At 43.3% G+C, this 24,807-nt stretch overlaps 1 protein-coding gene across 4 annotated transcripts in view; it reads left to right on the top strand.

Moving 5' to 3' along the window:
- The first annotated feature begins 494 nt into the window (after positions 1 to 494).
- SLC22A16 (solute carrier family 22 member 16) overlaps positions 495 to 24,807 on the top strand; it is a 54,181-nt gene continuing 29,868 nt past the window's right edge. For all 4 annotated transcript variants that reach the window (XM_077812934.1, XM_077812937.1, XM_077812935.1 and 1 more), the window contains exon 1: positions 495 to 642. In XM_077812934.1, coding sequence (XP_077669060.1) covers positions 593 to 642 — 50 coding nt within the window. In that variant the 5' untranslated portion in view covers positions 495 to 592. The remainder of the gene's footprint in view (positions 643 to 24,807) is intronic.

Raw genomic sequence — 24,807 nt, 5'->3', positions numbered from 1 at the left:
ATACAGTAGGAAGATATATATATATATACAGAGAGAATATGAAAAAATGGGTGTTGCCCTACCCACTGTAATTTGGTCTCCTTACAGTTGGTATGGCAACACCCATTTTTTCATATTCATCTCTCTCTCCCCACTGTATTTCCCACTGCATGCATCCCATGAAGTGGGTTTTAGCCCACAAAAGCTTATGCCAAAATAAATTGGTTAGTCTCTAAGGCGCCACAAGTCCTCCTTGTGTACACTATGGAAAGTCCCTGCCCACCCTTGCTCACAGCCTGGCAGGGGCTCCAATGGACCCCTCACGGAGCGCAGGGGTGTAGAGGGTGCCCATCCCCGGGGTATCTGGCCAGGGCTATGGAGATCATTCGAGCGGGAAGCTGGAAGGCAGCGGTACAGTTCTGTGGCAGCCCCTGGTGTCCGGGCGGGCTCGGGGGTGTCTCCGGCGCGGCGGTGCAGACCAGGGGGAGGAGTTAGCGTCGGCCGGGACCCGAGGCTCTGGTGGGCGGAGGAGCGGCGGGGGCCGGCCGGGCTGGGAGAATGACTCTCCCCGCGCCCGCCGCCGGGCCAGCAACGCGGCCCCTCTGCCCCCGCCATGGCTCCGCGCTGGGAGCGCCTCTTCGACTCCGTGGGACACTTCGGCAGGTAGCGGGAGGGAACCCCAGCGCGGGGCCGGGCGGGTGTTTTCCAAGGGAAACTGAGTCTTCCTGAGCCTGCTCCCGGGCAGCGGGGGAGCTCCTGGGAGGCAGCGGCTGCCGGACCCACGGGCCAGGGGGAGCGTGGCGGGTCGCTGCCCTGGTGGCCCCCCTGGGGGCTGTCACGCTTCGAAATGCCGAGTCAGACCTACCTCCTACCCGCCCGGCTGGCTGCGAGCCGCGGGAGCGAGACCCTGCTGCCGCTGTGGTTCTCTTGGCATGTGGTCAGAGTTACACTAGCTCAGGTCAGGACCTCACAGGGATAAGCCCCACATTACAAAAACTTAGTAATGTGTTTTCAGCCTGAGCTATACACGTTTTCAAGAGGTTACAGCTGGAGAAACAGATAGTCGTGGCTTATTATGGCAGGTTTCAGAGTAGCAGCCCTGTTAGTCTGTATTCGCAAAAAGAAAAGGAGGACTTGTGGCACCTTAGAGACTAACCAATTTATTTGAGCATGAGCTTTCGTGAGCTACAGCTCGCTTCATGCTGTAGCTCAGGAAAGCTTATGCGCAAATAAATTGGTTAGTCTCTAAGGTGCCACAAGTACTCCTTTTCTTTTTGGCTTATTATGGGTGTATAACCCCTTCCCCATAAATGTAAGTAACCTTTTCAAATGGTTTTATTATTGTTTTTAGGGTTGACATCATTGCCTAACAAGATTTTTTTTTAACCCAAAATGATCTCCTTCATCTATCATGAAATGGCTGCTTTAATGGTGTGTTTTATTAGTTTTGAATCATGCATAGTACTACAGCTGAGAATCCTTGTTAGAAAATCAAATAGCTTCCTCAGTCAGCCTATTTTTATAAGCTCATATAAATCATGTGCTATATATGGTTGAAATAGTTCTTGCACAGTTAGATTCTGACCAATCCAAATATGACTGATAGTATTTTGGAACTGGTTTGATTATTTTAAGCTCCAGATCATACAGTAAAGAATGGCCAGCTGTTAATTTTTTAAAAAAATCACTTTTAGTTAAAAGCATTAAATTTGCCCGGTTAATGCTAATCCCTTTTTTTATTTGGCTCCCTTTCAAAATCTACTTTGGTGCCTACAGCCATTCAAATATTGGTTCTGTCATGTGCATACAAAATGTTGATATAAAAATAAATGACAATAATTTTCAAGCTATGGCATTTAACATTTCATTTAAAATATTTCAGCAGTTCCTCAATGTTTCATAGCTTTTATTTCCCCACCCCCCACTCCCGTTTGTTCAACTCATCCCAGTTTTTGTAAAAGTACGTTAATACACAGGTTTGTTATCACTGAAAAGTCAAAACATGGCTTTGTTCAAAGCCATTTCAAAACAAAATATGTCATTAAGGACGTAAAAAGATAATTTGTAATACCAATGTTAGAAAATTGCAATAATTAAAATAAAACATATGTTTGAAAAGAAACACGGAGCTAATACTACAAAAAAATTACATTTTCCCTGCTGCATATATGAATTATAGCAGTATGGTCTGCTGTTATCAAGAAAAGGACTGTGTCCATTTGTGTTTGACTTGTGCCTAACACAATGGTGCTGTGATCCTGATTGAGGCTATCTGGCACTAACTGCAATAAAAATAAATAATAATAACCTGCATTCTCCCTTTCTGATGTCTATCAGTAACAGGAGAATCTGAAACCTATATTATGAAGGTGAGTATGTTATTGCCAGGGGGGAGTTGAGGTGGGGGAGGTTGTCTGTGGTTCATAAATTCAGGAAAGTTGGCTTAAAAGTTGCTCTCTGGCCTGTATTTGGAGTGTGAAGTCTCTGATGGTTATTGGGAAGATAAATGGAGAAGAGTATGGTGTCTAGCCCATCACAGAATGGTGAATTGAGCCATGGTTTAGTCTGGAATAAATATAGAGAGTAATATATGAGCTATCCATACCAATAGGATGTATGAGAGTCAGGATTCCAGTCCCTAATCTGAACCACTAGTGGATGTGGGTTGCAGTTTACAAGTAGGTATGTAGAGCGTTCTGTGGGGTTGTAGGGGAGTCTCGGCTTATACTTTAATTAAAACAGATGAGGAAAAATCAGGGCTGGCTCTACACTTTTTGCTGCCCCAGGCAGCGCGCCGAATTGCCGCCTGAAGAAGGGAACTGATGCCTAATTGCCGTTGTGGGACTGTGAAGATACAAGCTGCCACGGCAAAAGAAACCATGCCGCTCTAACGACGTACGGACTGCCGCCCCTTTAAGATTGCTGCCCCAGACACCTGCTTGGAACGCTGGTGCCTGGAGCAGGCCCTGGGAAAAATGCCAGGGGAAAGGGGTCAGGATTTTCCCTATTTGTAGATTTCTTGGTGAAATATTTCTACACTTTCTGATGTATAGGTTTTTTTGAACTGCAATGATCTAAATTCCTGTCTTTCAAACACTTGATTTTAAATCTGACTCCAAATTTTCTAACTTTACGTTTTTTGCTTAATAAATGAAATGCTCTTACAGCATTCTTATCAATTAATAGTACAGTTGCTACCTTAGCTTTATTTTAACGAGATTTTTGGTTGATTTACTTCACTTAAAAAAATCTTTTTACACTGCTGGTGTGTGAAAACTTGTACTATGTTATGTGGAGTTGTTACAATTTGGAGCAAAGAGAAACCCAATGCAAGAACTACTCCGGTGTTTATAAATTCAGCAGGAGACTGTGTTGCTTATAAAAACTGCTTTGGACCAGAGATTCCTACATTGGAGCTCTGCCACATCCAGACCCCAGGTCTGTACTATTCCATCTAAGCTTTTATATGTGCTCATTGCCCTAGCAGCAGTATTTGAGTTCCATGTGCCAGGCCTTCCCTCTCCTTCCCACTTGTTGGGGCCTTATCTGTCTCCAGCCCATCCATTCAGTGATAGACTCTCCCTCTCCTTTTCACTCAGAGCTTTTCTAGACTCCTCCTTCCCATATAGAGTCCTATATTCCCTCTCCTATGTCATAGCTCACAGATCTTGTTGTGGCCATATTCCCTCCTCTCCCCCCCAACCCCCGTTGTAAATTACTATATGTTCATAGGGCCTCATGGAATTCCCAATGTTCACAAAAGATGAATCAAATAACAAAAAACCCCAACCATCTCAAAAGTACTCAGACACCATTCCTTGCGTAGAGAAAAAGAAGATAATTGTACAGAGTGTATTTTTGATTTTCCAACCTCTCTTATCTCAAAAATGCCTTGAAAGATTACTTCCAGACTTTCTCAAAATACACAATTCTGGCAGATATGAATACACATGCTTAAGAAATTTAAGGACAATTGGTTTTGGTTCACTCAATTTACTGTGGAGAAACAGGTGGTCATAGTCCACTTTCTAACAGAGCTACACATAACCATAACAATGAAGAGACTACAGTCTTTCTATAATCTATATAATAAGATTCCAGGATTGTCACTGTGTGTGTCACTCTGAAGCTTAGAATGCCCATTGAGTCAGCGTGAATCAGTGGAAACAGCTACAAGCATCGTTCACAGCTCTTTTTGTTCAGAATAGATTGGATCATCACTGGATTTCACGGTCAGTTACCTTTCAGTTTTGAAGTTCTCAGCATTTTGACTTTATGAATTACACCTGTACGCCAGCATAGGCTTTCAGCTACTGTAAAGCATGTATCTATGCCATGCAAAGAGTCCTAGACCACTGTTTTCAGAGTAACAGCCGTGTTAGTCTGTATTCGCAAAAAGAAAAGGAGTACTTGTGGCACCTTAGAGACTAACCAATTTATTTGAGCATAAGCTTTCGTGAGCTACAGCTCACTTCATCGGATGCATACTGTGGAAACTGCAGAAGACATTGTATACACAGAGACCATGAAACAATACCTCCTCCCACCCCACTCTCCTGCTAGTAATAGCTTATCTAAAGTGATCACTCTCCTTACAATGTGTATGATAGTCAAGTTGGGACATTTCCAGCACAAATCCAGGTTTTCTCACCCTCTGTCCCCCCCCACCCTCCCCACAAACTCACTCTCCTGCTGGTAATAGCCCATCCAAAGTGACCACTCTCTTTACAATGTGTATGATAATCAAGGTGGGCCATTTCCAGCACAAATCCAGGTTTTCTCACCCCCCCCCATCTTTTTTTTTTTCCCCCAAAAACCACACACACAAACTCACTCTCCTGCTGGTAATAGCTTATTCAAAGTGACCACTCTCCTTACAATGTGTATGATAATCAAGGTGGGCCATTTCCAGCATAAATCCAAGTTTAACCAAAATGTCGGGGGGTGGGTAGGAAAAAACAAGGGGAAATAGGCTACCTTGCATAATGACTTAGCCACTCCCAGTCTCTATTTAAGCCTAAATTAATAGTATCCAATTTGCAAATGAATTCCAATTCAGCAGTTTCTCGCTGGAGTCTGGATTTGAAATTTTTTTGTTGTAAGATAGCGACCTTCATGTCTGTAATTGCGTGACCAGAGAGATTGAAGTGTTCTCCGACTGGTTTATGAATGTTATAATTCTTGGCATCTGATTTGTGTTCATTTATTCTTTTACGTAGAGACTGTCCAGTTTGACCAATGTACATGGCAGAGGGGCATTGCTGGCACATGATGGCATATATCACATTGGTGGATGTGCAGGTGAACGAGCCTCTGATAGTGTGGCTGATGTTATTAGGCCCTGTGATGGTGTCCCCTGAATAGATATGTGGGCACAGTTGGCAACAGGCTTTGTTGCAAGGATAGGTTCCTGGGTTAGTGGTTCTGCTGTGTGGTATGTGGTTGTTGGTGATTATTTGCTTCAGGTTGGGGGGCTGTCTGTAGGCAAGGACTGGCCTGTCTCCCAAGATTTGTGAGAGTGTTGGGTCATCCTTTAGGATAGGTTGTAGATCCTTAATAATGCGTTGGAGGGGTTTTAGTTGGGGGCTGAAGGTGATGGCTAGTGGCGTTCTGTTATTTTGTTTGTTAGGCCTGTCCTGTAGTAGGTGACTTCTGGGAACTCTTCTGGCTCTATCAATCTGTTTCTTCACTTCCGCAGGTGGGTATTGTAGTTGTAAGAATGCTTGATAGAGATCTTGTAGGTGCTTGTCTCTGTCTGAGGGGTTGGAGCAAATGCGGTTGTATCGCAGAGCTTGGCTGTAGACGATGGATCGTGTGGTGTGGTCAGGATGAAAGCTGGAGGCATGTAGGTAGGAATAGTGGTCAGTAGGTTTCCGGTATAGGGTGGTGTTTATGTGACCATCGTTTATTAGCACCGTAGTGTCCAGGAAGTGGATCTCTTGTGTGGACTGGACCAGGCTGAGGTTGATGGTGGGATGGAAATTGTTGAAATCCTGGTGGAATTCCTCAAGGGCTTCTTTTGCATGGGTCCAGATGATGAAGATGTCATCAATATAGTGCAAGTAGAGTAGGGGCGTTAGGGGATGAAAGCTGAGGAAGCGATATTCTAAATCAGCCATAAAAATGTTGGCATACTGACACTGGAGATAACTCAACCAATCACCACCTTATTCTACAGCTACCTGAACAGCACCTACCCTTCAGTACCTGTGTTCTAGTTATGACTACTATTCCATGTTTCTGTTGTCCCTATAATATCTGATTTCACTTTGTGCACCAATAGTCCTTGTTCCTCCATTTTGTTAACTCAGGCTTCTTGCATTGATGTACAGACATCTTATTTGTTTCTGCTTGGCTTCGTGCGTATTCCTTGCCTAATTTAGGTAATCATTTTACTGCCATCATCACCTACCTGACTGTCACTGTCAGTAGTACTGGCTCTATCTTTCCTTTTGTTGTCTATTCTCCTACCCTCTGTTGTTCCTTTCTCTGTTGCTGTGCTCCTTTTACTTGATTTTCCTTCCACTCAATATTAGAATCGGGTGTGAAGATTACATGAGTATCTCCCAACCATCTCCCCTAAATTCTTAGTTTAAAGCTCTTTTAATCAGTTGTGCTAACCTCCATCCCAGAAGTCTATTTCCCGCTCTACTCAGGTAGAGTCCATCCAATTAGAACCATTGTCTGTCTGTGAATGCCTCCCAATGGTTGAATATCCCAACGCCCTCCTTATAGCACTGTTGTCCGAGCCATTTGCTGATCATCATCATCTTGTCTTGCTTTTTGTTCTTCTCCTCTAGGGAAAGGTATAATCCCGCTGAAGATCACCTGAGCCTCCATTTCTTTAATTGTCTTCCCCAGCCTAGCACAGTCTTTTTTTAATGCATCCCAGGGAGAATCTAGCAGTATCGTTTGTTCCATCATGAAGAACAATGAGCGGATTCTTTCCTGTTCCCATTAGGATCCTCTTCAGCCTCATGTTCATATCCAGTATCTGTAATATTGTTCTAGTTTTTTAATCAAAAAGTTGTGCAGTAGCAAGTGAAACACTTTACAGAAGTTTAATTATATTATCTCAACATTATTGCCTTCATCAACCAAACTTCATATCTTTTTTTTATGAGACTACAAGTTAGTTTGACAAGATCTATGTTCTATAAACCCATGTTGATTTGCATTAAATACATTACCCTCCTTTTAATTCTTTATTAATCAAGTCTCATATTGGACGCTCCATTACCTTGCCTGGGATCGATGTCCAATTTACCCTTATTAAAAATTGGCACAGTGTTAGCTTGCTCCAAGACTTCTTCAAATTCAACATTAATGATCCAGCGATGCAAGTTATCCGGACCTGCTGATTTTAAAAAAACTGACTTTATTAGCTTCTGTTTAACATCCTCCAGAGATACTAGTGGAATAGAAAGAGTGTTATCACCGTATGATGAGACTACATAATTTATTTTTCCCCAAAATACAGAACAGAAATATTTATTGAATACTTCTGCCTTTTCTGTATTATTATTGATAAGACTTCCATTTTCATGTAGTAATGGACCAGTACCTTTGTCAGGATTCTTCTTGTTCTTAATATATTTAAGTAACTCTTTATTATCCTAACTCTGCTGGCCATAGATTTCTCTTTGAGTCCCTTTGCTTCCCTTACCAATTTTCTACAATTCCTAACTTCTGATTTATATTCATTACTATCAATTTCCCCTTTTTTCCATTTGTTGTATGTTGTGATTTTTTTTTTATACCGGCTTTCACTTCCACTCTAAAACAGGTCATTTTTTCAACCAGTACCATCACCTTCCTTGATTGTGGAATTGTGGCTTTTTGTGCATCTAGTAAAGTGTTCTTAAATACTTCCCAATTATCAGTCACATTTTCCTGACTAAATTCTTCCTCCCAGTTGCTATGGCTCGTAATTGTTTTCAGCTTTGTGAAATTGGTCCTGTTAAAGCACTAAGTGTATATATTACTGTTCTGACCTTAATTCTGCGTGCACATTGTAAATGTGATCAAGTCATAATCACTTGTGCCTAAGCAACCGTTAATTTTTACTTCTGTGATCAGTTTCTCTTTATCTGTTAAGACAAGATCTAATAATAGAGATCGAAGAGGAGATACACCAGTGCCAAATAAAGAGGTAATATAACCTTCTTACTCCTACTTGATATTTCCATTAATATAGCCAAGGATAACATTAGCCCTTTTCACTGCAGCATTGCTCTGGGAGCTATGTTCAGCTGATTATCCACCATGACCCCCAAGTCCTTGTGAGAGTCACTGTTTCCCAGGATAGAGTCCTCCATTCTGTAATAAGGACTACATTCTTTGTTCCTCAAAGTATGACTTTTCATTTGGCCGTATTAAAATTAAAGTTAAAAATATTGTTTGTTTGCACTCAGCTTATCAAGTGATCCAGGTCACTCTGTAGCATTTCTGTCGGTCTTCATTATTTACCACTCCCGCAATATTTGTGTCATTTGTAAACATTACCAGTGATGATTTTATATTTTCATGCAGGTCAATGATAAAAATGTTAAATAGTGTAGGGCTGTGGGCTGTGTTTCACAGACTGGTAAGAATCTATAATTTTTACCAAACCCAAAAGCAGTTCAGACTTATGGGTAATTGGTCATGTACAACATTCACTTGAAAAAAGCCACAATGGCTGTCTCTACAGAATTATTAATTATTTTGTAATGTACGTGATAAGCTGCATCTGCAACATGGAACATGATGCAAATATTATATGAGCATGATGGATTATACCCGGTACTGTACCTTAAAGGTGCAAATAACACAGTTTCCCTCAACATTTTAACCTGGTAGCTTCAAGAGTTTAGTATTGTTTCCTCTGATTTGCAGGAGCTATTCCTATTTACTTGTATAGAGCTTTGGAAAATGCATATTTATGAACACCATCACCACATTTCTCTCAAATGATTGCTTCAAACCTTCTAGAAACTAAGTATCTCAAATCAGTGTCCACCTATGGGTTCTAGTTGGGAGTGGATGTGTGACTGAAAAACTGCATCAGTGTAACATCTTAATTGTGCCAAGTGATAGCATCTGCACAGAACTGTTGCCCCAGCTCATATTGTCATGTAAAAAGTCAGTAGGACAAGTGGAACTTCAGTGATGATTGTTTGTTGTCTAGATGTCTTATAAGGTCTATCTGCGTGCATTCATGTGTTTGATTCCTGTGGGGTACTTATTGTAGAAATGCCTGAATCTCATATTTGAAGAATTCTTCCAGATTGATTGAGCATGTTTGGCATGTGATGTCTGATGTGCCAGAGATACTCTAGTCATGCTGAATAGCTGCTGTGAGGATCTTCTCTGATGAATAATTCCCCTGAACAAGGGAAACTTGTTTTCTTTTTTTGGTTCTCTGATAGGTTCAAACAAAGCACCACATCTTTCTGTTATGATATAAATAGCTTCCCAATAGGGGTCCCTTAGGAGCTGAGCAGGGCAACTTTGTTCCATGCAGTCTTCTGACTGACCTCTCTGGTGGATGCCTCTATCTCCTTCTGTCAGTGCCAAATTCATGGCAAACAGGGAAAGAAGGGAAAGGAGACCAGGGGACATGCCATGGTAGGGCGCATCTATCTTGTACATGGTTTCACTATTTGCACTTGTTCATGTACTTTTGGTTTGGAGATTTTTTTTTCTTTAAGGTTCTGTTGTTACTGGTGTTTTGGTGTGGTACGGGCAGCTGACCGGCCTGCCAATAGGTGAATATTGCACTTTTCTAATACATGTTTATAAATAGAGTTTTTTATTTCATCAAGAAAATGTATTGCTATCAGTGCATTGCATCACACAATGAGTATTTAAAATCATAAAGGTAAACACAAGATCAGGGACAATTAGAAATTAGTATCTTCTGTACAGTTAGCTAAATCAATCCATACTTCAATCACTTCCTTACATTGATCCATACTGTGAATCAGCACCCCACCCCCCATTTGATAAGCGGTCATGTCAATCATAAGTACATTGCCTGGCAATCAGTCACCCCCACAAGCACATTCATAAAGGTACTATTCTTCCTCTTCCATTGGGCCATGCAAGTCCATAATATGGGAGCACAAAGGGTCCTTGGCTTCTGTTGCCCAGGTGTATCCAACTTCAGCTGTGGCTGGTGCACTTTCTGGGCTCAGTGTACTAATTCAGCAGCCCCTTGCTGTCATAGGTCCATTCAGGAAATAATGGCTTACCTTTGGCTTCACAAAGATTGTAAAGAGCACAGGAAGTCTTAGTAATGCGGACAGAATTAATGTCACTCAAATCCAAATTGGTCCATAGACATCTACAGTGGGATTTCAGGTTTCAGAGTAGCAGCCGTGTTAGTCTGTATTCACAAAAAGAAAAGGAGTACTTGTGGCACCTTAGAGACTAACAATTTGATTTGAGCATAAGCTCTTGTGAGCTACAGCTCACTTCATCGGATGCATTCAGTGGAAAATACAGTGGGGAGATTTATATACACAGAGAACATGAAACAATGGGTGTTACCATACACACTGTAACGAGAGTGATCACTTAAGGTGAGCTATTATCAGGAGAGCGGGGGGAAAAAACCTTTTGTAGTGATGATCAAGCTGGGCCATTTCCAGCAGTTGACAAGAACGTCTGAGAAACTGTGGGGGATGGGGGGGGAATAAACATGGGGAAATAGTTTACTTTGTGTAATGACCCATCCACTCCCAGTCTCTATTCAAGTCTAAGTTAACTGTATCCAGTTTGCAAATTAATTCCAATTCAGCAGTCTCTCGTTGGAGTCTGTTTCTGAAGTTTTTTTGTTGAAGAATTGTAACTTTTAGGTCTGTAATCGAGTGACCAAAGAGATTGAAGTGTTCTCCAACTGGTTTTTGAATATTATAATTCTTGACGTCTGATTTGTGTCCATTTATTCTTGTACGTAGAGACTGTCTGGTTTGACCAATGTACATGGCAGAGGGGCATTGCTGGCACATGATGGCATATATCACATTGGTAGATGTGCAGGTGAACGAGCCTCTAATAGTGTGGCTGATGTGATTAGGTCCTATGATGGTGTCCCCTGAACGGATATGTAGACAGAGGTGGCAATGGGCTTCGTTGCAAGGATAGGTTCCTGGGTTAGTGTTTTTGTTGTGTGGTGTGTGGTTGCTGGTGAGTATTTCCTTCAGGTTGGGGGGGCTGTCTGTAAAAGGACTGGCCTGTCTCCCAAGATCTGTGAGAGTGATGGGTCGTCCTTCAGGATAGGTTGTAAATCCTTGATGATGCGCTGGAGAGGTTTTCGTTGGGGGCTGAAAGGTGATGGCTAGTGGTGTTCTGTTATATTCTTTGTTGGACCTGTCCTGTAGTAGGTGCCTTCTGGGTACTCTTCTGGCTCTATCAATCTGTTTCTTCACTTCCGCAGGTGGGTATTGTAGTTGTAAGAATGCTTGATAGAGATCTTGTAGGTTTTTGTGTCTGAGGGGTTGGAGCAAATGCGGTTGTATCGTAGAGCTTGGCTGTAGACAATGGATCCTTGGCTGTAGACAATGGATCGTGTGGTGTGGTCTGGATGAAAGCTGGAGGCATGTAGGTAGGAATAGTGGTCAGTAGGTTTCCGGTATAGGGTGGTGTTTATGTGACCATCGCTTATTAGCACCATAGTGTCCAGGAAGTGGATCTCTTGTGTGGACTGGTCCAGGCTGAGGTTGATGGTGGGATGGAAATTGTTGACATCATGGTGGAATTCCTCAAGGGCTTCTTTTGCATGGGTCCAGATGATGAAGATGTCATCAATGTAGCACAAGTAGAGTAGGGGCATTAGGGGACGAGAGCTGAGGAAGCTTTGTTCTAAGTCAGCCATAAAAATGTTGGCATACTGTGGGGCCATGCGGGTACCCATAGCAGTGCTGCTGATTTGAAGATATACATTGTCCCCAAATGTGAAATAGTTATGGGTGAGGACAAAAAGCACATTCAACAACCATTCTACATCTGCTGAGAGTGTAATTAAACTTTCTTTTGCCAGGTCCTCTGAATTCAGGGTACAGTTTCATAAGCCAAAAGCAAAAGAGGGTACACGAGGTCTCCCAGAATATAAAAGGGGACAGTAACTCTGTTTATGACCATATCATTTGGTGGGACTAGTATCCCAGCCTGTCCGTGAATGTATATGACCAGTGAAAAACTCTGGCATCATGGATTTTTATGTCTGCCGCCGTGGGGTAAACCACACCCCTGATTGCATCAGAAACTTCCACCAGCACTTCACCCCCAGTTGATTTTCCAAACCCAACCTGGTTGGCAATGGACCAATAGCAGTCTGAGGTAGACAGCTTCCAGATTGTTATAGCAACCTGCTTCTGGACCAGCAAGGCCTCTCTGATGCATGTATCTTTACCCTGGAGGGTTGAATCAAGTTGCTCACAAAGCTCCAGAAATGTAGCTTTCTTCATGTGAAAGTTCTGGACCCACTGCTGGTCATCCCAGGTCTGCATGACCATGTGATCCCACTGATCTGTGCTTGTAGCCCTGTGCCAGAAGCCCCAGTCTACGTAGGGGGGCATCAGCAGCTAAACTGAGTGTCATGAGCAGCATCAGCCAGTTCAAGTCTGCCACATCTCTGTCATCACCTACCTCTTTCTCCTTCTGTTCCTGCTTAATCATAAGCTCTGTCAGGTGCCTTTAATGAGTCAGGAAGTGCCGCTGCAATGTCCACCAGTGCCTCATGGAAGCTCTGTCCATTTCCTGACATGGGAGTGAAAGAGCAAGCAAGAGAAGCTCTTCAAAAAGTTCCTCCTCCATGTTGCTGGCTCTGGGAGCTGAGAGCACACAGACCAAAAAGTCTGCTCAGCAGGATGTGTTGTCAGGCTGTTCAAACTTTCTGTAGTAGGCAGGTGAACTGTCAAGTTTTCCCACAGTGCACCACAGTCAAAGGGCTTTTGACTCAGATCTGTGTGCTACAGCATTGATGGCAGAGCCCCAGGTTTGAGACTGGTTTAGAAAATTCTTACTGTAGGGTAAACAATCAGTGTAGATGCTCAAGCCCTGGGTTCGCTAACCAGGCTCAGGTGACTCAAGTCCCACTAATCCTGGCCTTGCATTGCAGTGTAGACATACCCTTAGTGCCATATAGGCCACTTGGCCTTCCCTAGCCGCAGGGTCCAGGCTCCTCTGTCCCATCCTGCACCCAGAGCCACCATCTCAAAGATACCCAGGAATATAGTGGGGTCATCCATAACAGCCCATCTTCCAGGGCCCAGTCCCTGTGCACAGCTGCCATTCCCTACCAAGGGACTCACTATCCTTTGCAGTAACTGCTGCTGCACATTCTCTTGCTCTTTGATGACGCCCTGCAGACTCTTTTGCTGCTTTGCCTACCAGGCAAGCAATGTCGGCCTCTCCAGGTGGTGCTGGAAACCTTACAGAGTCTTCTGCATCTCCTCTTGCTGTTTCACTAGCCTTTGCAGGGTCTTCTCCAGTGTCGAGGCCACTGAACCCTCCTGCTGGCTATGACCCCAGACAAACCCCCCTTGTCTATCAGGGCATCATCCCGCTCGTGTCTCTTTTCTAGCCACAAACTGCTTGGAGACCTTCTGGTCAAACACCTCATGCAGTTTATTTTCAGTGTCCTTTCCACCACCCTTAGAGACTTGTGCAGCTCTGTATTTACAATGGCACACACTTCGCCAAGGAGCGGGAGAGACTGAAAGTATCTTTCCCCCTTTGAGATCTTTCCTGACTTCGACACTGAAGAGCCTGCCAATCTCTCTCCTCCCTGTCCCCCTCTTTGGTAATGGGATAATTAGCTTTTGGGGGCTCTCCTCAGACCATTCCAATCTATAAATTAGGCACAGCTTTCCTGCCTTAGGGATGACTCCTGAGCAATGTAATTGATGATTTAATGATCAGAGTGCTGGTACAGCTGCGGTTGGCCAGCACTCTGTCACAATTGCTGAAGTCACGGAACCCAAATTAAATTAACAGCACGTAGCCATTGAGGAGTCATGCAAGCTTTGCTTTTGCATAGACCCAAGCAATTGAAATAGAGCACTAAAAAGAGCTCAGTACAAATGCCTGCAATTGAACAAATCATGAGATCAATCTCATATGCCTTCCAGAAAGAGCCAGGGAAATATATCTAATGTTGAATAAAACAAGATGAAATTGTGATGGACTGCAGTATTATACATGGGAAAACTTGCTGACCTCCCAAGGGCTACAACCTTGGGATAGATCATAGTATTATAGTATTGGTGGGATAGCCAATAGTATTATTTCAGATCATGCCCCTAGAGGGGGACTATTGTACAATCCACTAAAAACGAGAAAAAAACAAGGAAAGGAACTCGATATTGTACAATATCCTAGTACAGAATACATAGGTAGTGACATTGAATAAAAGAGAAATTCTGGAATATGTAAAATGAGATGATTACAGTACAATCTGAAGATAGAAAACAGGCTGTAATTTAGGGAGATGGCTTTAAATATCTAGCAATAAAGAAAAAAATTGTGAATTGGCTTCCTTGAAAGAGAAGAAACAGAAAGAATATCTGCTCTACATAAGGATACAAAAAGCCAAGAGCAATACAGAATATTAATAAATGTAAGAGGAAAATTCAGTTTTCTGCTGACTAAAGAGCCAAAGTCACAATAAAGCTAATCAAAAGATCCTGCTTTAGAAGGGTCAATAAACCTGATAATATTTTGTCTCATCCTCTTAGGAGAGTTCATGGGAAAGCTATCTGTCGAATTAAAAACCAAGGAAGGTTTGACAAAAAATCCAATAGCTATTATACCAGCTTTCAGGATTTGAATACTAATTTATATGCATCACAATGTGTAAATCCCTCAGAACAGCTAGAGAAAAACAAAAACACCTTTATTTTTGGAAGAAGATACAGTTAGTTTAGATGAACCAGTGTCTGGAGCTTGAAACAAAAAGTCCAGAACGAGACTGCTAAAAAGAAGCAAAAGCAAAACTTTTTAGAAGAACTCAATCATTTTATTGGGCAGGGTCTGTACTAAAATACAAGGGAAGGGTATATTCCCCGAAACTGTAGCATGCTATCACCACACCATTACACAAGAAGGAAAAACCAACAGTTGACTAAGGGCCAATTTCCCTTCTGAATGTACACATCACAAATTTTGCCAGTGTATTGCCAACAATATTAGAGGCAGTAGTTAAACAATTGATAGATTCATAAAGAGCAGACATATTTAATCTCTGGAAAACAGTACTCAGACAATCTACGGTGTACATTAAATTCCATCCCCTCAGCCTGGATAAAGAAACAGAAATTTGATCTGAGTGGCCTTTTCTGAGGGCTTTCTTGAACTATATATTGATTTGGTCTGACAATTAGAAAACAAATATTTTATACTTACCCCAAAATATAATATCTTATAATAATAAAGGGCTCCTTTAATAAAGAAATATATAATGTAACTGGAATATGCTTCATCCAAAAAGTCTCTTGTAAGGTATCATAACAAGCTTATAATCTGAGTGTGGTCATCCTATTTGTATAAATGTATCATTCTTGTATATGAAACTAGAAATATGAAATATAATTCTGTATATTGTAATTATGCAAAGTGTGGGCCATTAATGGTGGTTTGGAATCTTGATGGCTCCCATCAACTAGGACAACTGGTTGTAAATGGCTCCGTTTACTTGCAAGCCTATCTGTGAGTCAGGCTGGGAAGAATGAAGGCTTGGGGTCTCACAGGACATGTGACCATGTCACCTGGTACTGGAATTCATCTTAAACTTGGTGCTTTTCCACTTAGAAGGAGGGGTGGGAACCCAGAGAGACAAAAGATTCCCACCTTATGCCAAAGCTATAAAAGGGGGTGGAACAGAACAAAGGAGGCTGCAGTCATGAGAAATCCCCTAGTTACCACCTGAGCTGGAACAAGGACTGTACCAGGGGAAAGGATTGGGCCCAGACGAGGAAGGACTCCAGTCTGTGAAAGAAGCTTATTGGAACATCTCTGAGGGTGAGATTTTATCTGTAATCAGTTTCTTAAAGTATTAGGCTTAGAGTTGCATGTTGTGTTTTATTTTGCTTGGTAACTTTCTTTGTTCTGTCTGTTATTACTTGAAACCACTTAAATCCTACTTTTTATACTTAATAAAATCACTTTTGTTTATTGATAAACCCAGAGTAAGTAATTAATACCTGGGGGAGCAAACAGCTGTGCATATCTCTATCAGTGTTATAGAGGGCGGATAATTTGAGTTTACCCTGTATAAGCTTTATACAGATGTAAGCAGTGTCAGGATGAGCTCCACCCTGACATCTGGTGGTGAGGTGTGGCAAGTTGTGGAAAAGAACTTCAGGGGCCGATCTCATTTGCATAGGCACACCCACCACGCCTAAAATGAGACCATAGCTGCCCAAATGGTCACTTTGGCTGCTGTGGGATCCCCAGTGTCTCTGTTATTGGGACAGGAAGAATAAATTGTTATTACCCTGATTATGGGAACTGTGCTTGGAACTGTACGTGGCCTTTTGTTATGATGGAGGGATTCACCATCAACTAAGTAGCACTCGCTAGGCAAGGGTCATGGGTTCCAAAACTGTGTGAATGGAGAGAGGCTGGGGACAAGTATTAATACTTGGTGGCATGGGCCCCTTCGTGAGGGCCTTACATGCTAATTGCACTTCCTCCTCTCTCCACTGTGGAATATCAGAGCTAATTTTGATTTCATTAGAAGTCTAGTTATAGGCTGCTGAGCTCACTTTGGGCTGACAGTGCACCAGCACTGGGGCTCCCCTACTACAAGCTGAATTCACCTAAGAGCTGAAATCACTGAGTCTTGTGTTAAGTAGTGGGGGAGCCTGAAGATATATTGTGGAGCAGTTTGCGGGATGGCTGGTGAGGCAGTTCGACGCGGAGCAGCGTGTGGATGGCAGGAGCTGCTTGTGGGCCGTGGAGCTGAGCGAAGGAGTTCGTGGGGCGGCTGGCGGAGCGGAGCGCAGCTGAGCGAAGGAGTTCGTGGGGCGGCTGGCGGAGCGGAGCGCAGCGCAGCTGAGCGAAGGAGTTCGTGGGGCGGCTGGTGGAGCGGAGCGCAGCGCAGCTGAGCGAAGGAGTTTGTGGGGCGGCTGGTGGAGTGGAGCGCAGCGCAGCTGAGCGAAGGAGTTTGTGGGGTGGCTGGCGGAGCGGAGCGCTGCTATGGAGCGGTCAGCTTCAGATCATGTAAGGTGCCTCTTACCCCTGTCCCATTTCCACCCAGGTTGGGAGGTAAAGCTCCGCAGATAAACTTTCGAACTCTGGGGCTGCCCTGACCAGGGACAGAGACTTTTGGGGCATTGGACTTTTGGGACTTTGGGTGATTTGGGGTTGCTGGACTCAAGAACCAAAGGGAAAAGGGCATGCCCCAATTTGCCTGGGGTGGGGTTTTTTTTTGCTCATGGGTTGTGTTATGAATCCTGTTGGTGGTGTTTCCCCAACATAATGCCACATTGTTTCTCTCTGTTATTAAAAGGCTTTTGCTACACTCAGACTATGTGCTTGCGAGAGGGGAAGTATTGCGTCTTGGAGGTGCCCAGCGGAGGTGATATATATTTGTCCCAGGTCACTGGGTGGGGGCTCGAGCCGGTTTGCATTGTGTTATTGGAATGGATCCCCTAGATATTGAACCCGGCCCTTGTTGCTGCCAACTCTGACGGGCAGAAGGGTTACACAGAGTAAAACAGATTTATTTGGGATTTGGATCCCATTGGAACTGGGTATCTGGGTGCTAGAGTCAGGAGTCCTTTCTAAGCTTTTTTCAGTTAAGTCTGTAGCTTTGGGGGCGCAGGTCAGACTCTGGGTCTGTGTTGCAGCAGATTAGCATATCTGGCTCCAAAAGACAGAGCACTGAAGTCCCAAGCTGGCAGGGAAAATGGGCTCAGAGATAGTCTCAGCACATCAGATGGCAGTCCCAAAGGGATCTCTGTGACCCAACCCGTCAGAACTAGTTTTACATGTTCCTAGTAAAAATACCAAAGATAATCTTGGAAAAATTAGAAAAAAATGCAAGTAGGGTTTTATGGATCTTTAAGAACCCTCAAGTCAAAAGGAAAATTTACATTTCTCTTCCATGCAGGGAGGAACTGGATTTCCAAACTATAAACAGTATTATTGGACAAAGTTCAGAATAGCAGACTGAAATAAAAATTAAAATAATTTACCCTAGATCCAAATGGAGAATGATTTGACTAAAACCAGATCTCCCTTTACTATACTATGGACAAAGAATAAGGAGCGTATTCTTAAGGGACAGTCTTTAATTATGGCAATACTAAGGCATAAGTAATTGGGAAAGTGTTCTTACAGAAAATGGATTGCTATATCATAACTTATTTCAGAGTAAAGGATTTATATCACTGTCCAATATCAAAGAGAAGAGGGTTGGGGGTCTTCATAATTTTTCTTTGTGCCTATATTTCCAGATGCATAGCTTTCCAATAGAAAAAAAATAAATAACTCAAGGCGTCATGGACTTAGTTTCGTTTCAGGGTTCTCAGTGGAAAAAAGTTGCAAAGAGAATTTATTAAAGCTTACAGAGTTTGAACAAAAATAATAAAATAAGCCATAAAGATAAACATAAAAAGCATTCTACTAACCAAATAGAAAAGGAAGAATGAAACTAAATAATATTGTACATCTAAAGGAGTGCCTTATACCTGTAATTTGATGGAAACATGGTATAAACTCCTATTCTGTTAGACTCCTTTCAGTTTATGGGCCATGAAATTATTGCCTCATACACTGTGTTGGTGAAACTAGTATAATGTAAAGGGAACAGAAAATCTGGAATTGGGATGTGCTTCAAAATACAAACATAATGATAGAAAATAGTGTTACCAAAAGTAGTAGTAGTATTGAGTTCTCCCTGCAAGAAATAATATCTAGAAATAGATAATACAGAAGTAGCAAATACTAAAACATAAATGGTTGTGAAAATGTAGTTCTTGTGCATAGTGGATGTTGGAAATGGAGCACTGGTTCTATTAATTTCAAAACAAATGGAAGAACTTTAAAGCTGTGCAGTTTCCTTTATTAAATTACATGACAAATATTCTCAAGATGTGTTATCTAGAAGAGAGAGAGAAGTGGACAAATTAACAATTTATGATGAAATGGGACTGATTCCAGCTCTACCTTTGTGAAGTATTAGAGTCTTTTGTGGTTGCTTGCATATTAGTAGTGTAAGATATAAAATTATTTCATAATGATTTTCAAGTTTATCAAGTGCATGTTAGATATTTAATGTGTGCCATTGAATATTTGGCTTTTGGTTTTATGTTTGATATTTTCCCCTTTTTTATTTTGTTTTTAGCTCTAACAGTTACAGAGCAGGTGTGTTATAAATAGGCTTGGCAGGATTTGAGTGAAATCGTTAGACATCTGTAAATGTCATTTTCACCTGACACACAGAAATAGACAAAAACAAATACATCGATAACAGTCAATATGTACAGCCTCCCTCACGTATAGTGCCCCCCACCCCCAGGATCCAATGTCACTGGCTGCACAGGGAGCCCTCTGCAGCTCTGCTGTCATTGCCCTCATTCACCCACTGGCCAGGAGTAAAAGGTCTGTCTCTGGGCACGAGCCATTCAGCAGTGATGTGGCCAGTGGCTGGTCCTCCGCACTGCAGCCCTGGCTGGGGGTCTCGGCACCACCGGCCAGCACTACAGTCTACCCCACACCTTGCACCCATGTGTCTTGGGCCCCTTGATCACACTGGGAGCCCCCTGTAGTCTCACTTTCAGCACTGCCCTAAGCCCATCCTCCCTTATTTTCCAACAACTGTGAAATTTGAAATAGATAAAATTAGGAAAAAATGCTTAAAACCCATAATTTTGCACAACTGAGGAAATTAAAATAGTGTGACAGGGTCGGGCCAGATGGCTACAGGAGAGTAATAGAAGGCAGATATATTAGCCCCAGGTTAAGTAGATCCCTTTTCCCTGGGTAAGGTAACAGAGAAGGTTCCAGAACAATCAGGAACCTTCTGGAGACAATTAAGACAGACAGGCTGATTGAAACACCTGCAGCCAATCAAGAGCTGCTAGAATCAATTAAGGCAGGCTAATCAGGGCACCTGGGTTTAAAAAGGAGCTCGCTTCAGTTTGTGGTGCACGTGTAAGGAGCTGGGAGCAAGAGGCGCTAGGGGCTGAGGGTGAGAACGTGGACTGTTGGAGGACTGAGGAGTACAAGCATTATCAGACACCAGGAGGAAGGTCCTAGGGTGAGGATAAAGAAGGTGTTGGGAGGAGGCCATGGGGAAGTAGCCCAGGGAGTTGTAATTGTCGCACAGCTGTTCCAGGAGACACTCTAGACAGCTGCATTCCACTGGGCTGGAACCCGGAGTAGAGGGCGGGCTCAAGTTCCCCCCAAATCCTCCCAACTCCTGGTCAGATGCAGGAGGAGTTGACCTGGACTGTGCGTTCCCGAAAATGGCCAAATTGAGGGCTGCCGTGAAGCTCCAAGGTGAGCAAATCTGCCAATAAGCGCAAGACCCACCAAGGTAGAGGAGGAACTTTGTCACAATAGATAAAAATTGAAAAATAATGTTTAAAAATAAAAAATCGTTCTCTGTGAAAACTACAAAAAAAATTTATTCTTGCCAAGCCAAGTTATAAAGAAATAAATGGTGAAGTTCAGTCAATATATGTAATGAGAGAGAGAGAGAGAACATATTTAAGATGCTTTTAAATATGCTTATTAACAGTGTGTGTTTATATATGACATATTGATAAGACTTCACTAAAAAGCTACCTTAATAAAACCTGTCAATCTGTTCATGTGCCTTACCAAGGGGTATAGGCCGAGAAGTAAGGTAATGTCTTGTGTGCAACTAAAGCTCTGTAATGGAACAGCTGACAGACCTAAAAATGCTTATCAGTTAGATTATCATTTGCAGGTGTTGCAGCACAACATTGGGAGCAAAGGCGTATTCAGGCCTGAGTCTATTCTGGTAATATGTAACAGCTCAGCATAAGCAGTTCTGCACACGTTTAAGAAATTGCAGAGTAATCATGGTTAGCGTTGTGTATGTGTAGGAGAGACATAGAGTAATCCATGTTTGTGAGGACAACAGACGATGAAAGCAGTTAGAGAGCTGAAAAAGACCTGACGGGGTGGAAAATTATACATATTCATAAGAAAAGATAACAAAAGTTATAAATAGTCATGATAGGCAGAGCCTTTCTTGGGGGTCACACTCAGGCAGCTTCTGAGCCTTTCCCCCTTTCAAAGGTCTTTTTGGGTTTTGGTAAGTCTTTGCGGGTGGCTACTCTGTCACAAGAGTCAGCTCCTTCTAAGGCACAGCGGCTTTCCTCCTGGTTGCTGCCCCTTCCTGTTACCATATCTCCTTTTTCAGCTTTCTTCATCCAGCTGGAGCAGATTCTGCAGGTATGTTTGTTTGGTAGAGACTGAGCCCAGAGGAGCTCATTCGCCTTCTCCGGATTGGGATGGAGGTATGCTTCTTCACACTCAGCCTAACAAAGGGAAGCTAAAGCTAAAGCTGACTGGTCCTGGAAGTGTATGTGGTGGTGGTCTAGTGAGCTTCCCATGTGTAAAGTAACTGATCATTGCTTGCTTTGGTGTTTTTCCTTAGTAAAGATTTGTTACCCTGATCTGCTGAGTGGTGATTCTCAGTCTGCATAATTTGGGTGGCCCAGTACAAATAACTGTGTCATCAGTTATAAAAGTCAATTGATATGTGTGCATATCCAGAGGTGGGCAAACTACATGCGGCCCACGGGGCCGTTCTGCCTGGCACCTGAGCTCCTGGCCTGGGAGGCTAGCCCCGGCCCCTCCCCTGCTGTCCCCCTCCCCTGCAGCCATGCCGCTGCATAGTAGCACTCTGGGCAGCCTGGCTGGCTCTGGCCGGGTGGCGTGGCTCCAGACATGCTGCTCTGAGTGGCATGGTAAGGGGGCCGGGAGGTTGGATATGGGGCAGGGAGTCCTGGGGGTCAGTCAGGGGACAGGGAGCAGGGGGCGGTTGGATGGGGCGGGGAACGGGGGGGCTGGATAGGGGGTGGGGTCCTGGGGGGTGGTTAGGGGTGGGGTGTCCCAGGAGGGGATGGTCAGGGGATAAGGAACAGGGGGTTGGATGGGTTGGGAGTTCTGAGGGGGGCAGTCAGGGGGCGGGAAGTGGGAGGGGGCCGATAGGGGCAGGGGCCAGGCTGTGTGGGGAGGCACAGCCTTCCCTACCCAGCCCCTCCATACAGTTTCGCAACCCCGATGTGGCCCTTGGGCCAAAAAATTTGCCCACCCCTGGTGTATAGATAAAGATTGCTTCATGCAGTGAATGCACAAACTGGAAAATGTTTAACATAATTAAAGGCAAGGTTGTCCATTAACTTTGTTAAAGGAAAGATTATCCAGTAACAAAACCAATGAGATACCAATCAGTGACCTGAAGTGCACTATCATCTTTCTCTGTAGTATCTAGATACTTGGCATGAATCTGCTGAAGAATGTACAAACTAGCATTGACAATAAATATGTAGGATGTTCAAATAAGAGGAGGTGTTTGAAGGAAGAAGTCCATTGTGCCTGTTGCTGTGTCAGCTTAAACTGTGGAGCTATGCAGCCACTATCTTTTGGTCAGCCACCAAGAGTGTTGAATGTTGCCATCTCTTAATGCAGGCTGTCCAACAGAATCCCAAGGGCCTTGGCATGGCGAAATACTGAAATCATCACTCATGCAAAGCTCCTATTGACTTCATTGACCAATGAATCATAGAAGTGTAGGACTGGAAGGGGCCCTCAGTAGGTCTTCTAGTTCAGTCCCCTGCATTCAAGGCAGGACTAAATAATAACTAGACCATCCCTGACAGGAGTTTCTCTAACCTGTTCTTAAAAATGTCCAAAGATGGAGATTCTACAATCTCCCTAGGCAATTTGTTTCAGTGCTTAACTACCCTGACTGGTAGGAATCTTTTCGTAATGTCCAACCTAAACCTCCCTTGCTGCGATTTAAGCCCATTGCTTCTTGTCCTTGCCTTAGAGGTTAAGGAGAACAATTTTTCACCCTCCTCCTTGTAACAACCTTTTCTGTACCTGTCAACTTTGTCTACACTGCGCATCTTACACTCTTTGTCAACAGGAGAGAGCTCTTCTGCCAACAAAATAAAACCACCTTCAACGAGGGGCGGTAGCTTCGTTGGCGGGAAAGCATCTCCTGCCGAAAAATCACTGTCCACACTGGCGCTTTTCATTGGTAAAACTTGTGTCGGTCGGGGTGTGGGTTTTTTTCACACCCCTGACTGACAAAATTTTACTGACGAAAGTGCAGTGTAGGCACAGTCTCAGTCTTCTCTTCTCCAGACTGAACAAAACCAGTTTTTTCAATCTTTGCTCCTAGGTCATGTTTTCTAGACCTTTAATCATTTTTGTTGCTCTCCTCTGGACTTTCTTGAATTTGTTCACATCGTTCCTGAAATGTGACACCCAGAACTGGACACAGTACTCCAGTTGAGGCCTTATCAGTGCTAATCTGCTTTTCTGTTTCAAAGACTGGCCGGTCCATTGTGAGGACTGGAAGCTGACTTGGGATCAGGTGCTGCCTAGGACTTTGACAACATAGTGTCGCAGTTCAGGGCAACTGCACCTGTATTTCTACCCTGTGGTAAAGCAAAGGCATCCACTTTAGGCTTCCGGTTCCTCAGCTATCCCCTCTCTTGGGTGGAGACCTGTGTCTTTCTCCCTCCTGACCTGGGTTTTTGCAGGATTTACAGTTCCCTGTCTACACTGTGAGTTCCCTAGCAGGTCAGACTGCCTAAGCAAGCCTGCTTTGCTTTCTCCTAAGAGATTATAAGCTATGTAATTGCCCCCAGTTACATGTTTCCACTCACCTCTTTCTAAACAAGCGTGTTTATTCTTAAGGTGAAAACATTACAGGAAAAACATTTTAAAAACAATAAAAGAACCTACATGCATGCTAATAAGCTTACCAGTGATCACCCCGACCCCTCAACTCCAGAAGGGGTTCTGGTAGAGGATCAGTTCTTCAAAACTTTTAAGGATTGAGATCCCCCTTGGACAGAATGTCCTGTTTGTTTTCTGGATCAGAAGGAAGGCCCTAAATCAGTTTAAAGTGAGGCTGTTTTTCCAGAAGTCCTTTCTTTGTCTGTTGATTTCTGGAGAATCCAGTTTGAACTAGTAACCTGAATAAATTTGCCTAATCACGCTCCATTGTTCTTAATTCCTGGAGGGCTTGGCCCACAATGATACGTAAACTTTATATAGTACCATCTCCTAAAGGTACTGCAGAAAATTGCCATATCTGTCACACAAAATATGGTTGATCACTGTGAGTGAGAACTTCAGCTGTTCTAATGAATTCTGTTAGCAAGTTAATGATCAGAGGCTGACTGACTTGCTTGCTTCTTATTATCACAAAACTTATACCAGGTTGTTTCATGAGCTATGAGTACAGCATCAGTAGCTGACCCTTCACCGCATCTTGATAAGTTTTTTTATTAAGTTTATCTGCAACCCACTTCATCAACACATACATGCTTTTCAGCCAAGGATGTGTACCCAGCATTAACTTCCTCGGTGTTACTTTTCACTGGGACATTTTTCAGAGTAACAGCCGTGTTAGTCTGTATTCGCAAAAGAAAAGGAGTACTTGTGGCATCTTAGAGACTAACCAATTTATTTGAGCATAAGCTTCCGTGAGCTACAGCTCACTTCATCGGATGCATCTTAAATCACCTTTTGACAGAGCACTTCAGTCAGTAGGACAGGCTGCTATTGACGCAGTAGAGATAAGTACATGATGTGTAAGGTTAGACACCTAGCACTTCACTT

This window comes from Eretmochelys imbricata, chromosome 3 (assembly GCF_965152235.1).
Source record: "Eretmochelys imbricata isolate rEreImb1 chromosome 3, rEreImb1.hap1, whole genome shotgun sequence".
Lineage (NCBI taxonomy): Eukaryota > Metazoa > Chordata > Testudines > Cheloniidae > Eretmochelys > Eretmochelys imbricata.
This window is presented reverse-complemented; position numbering and strand designations above follow the sequence as displayed.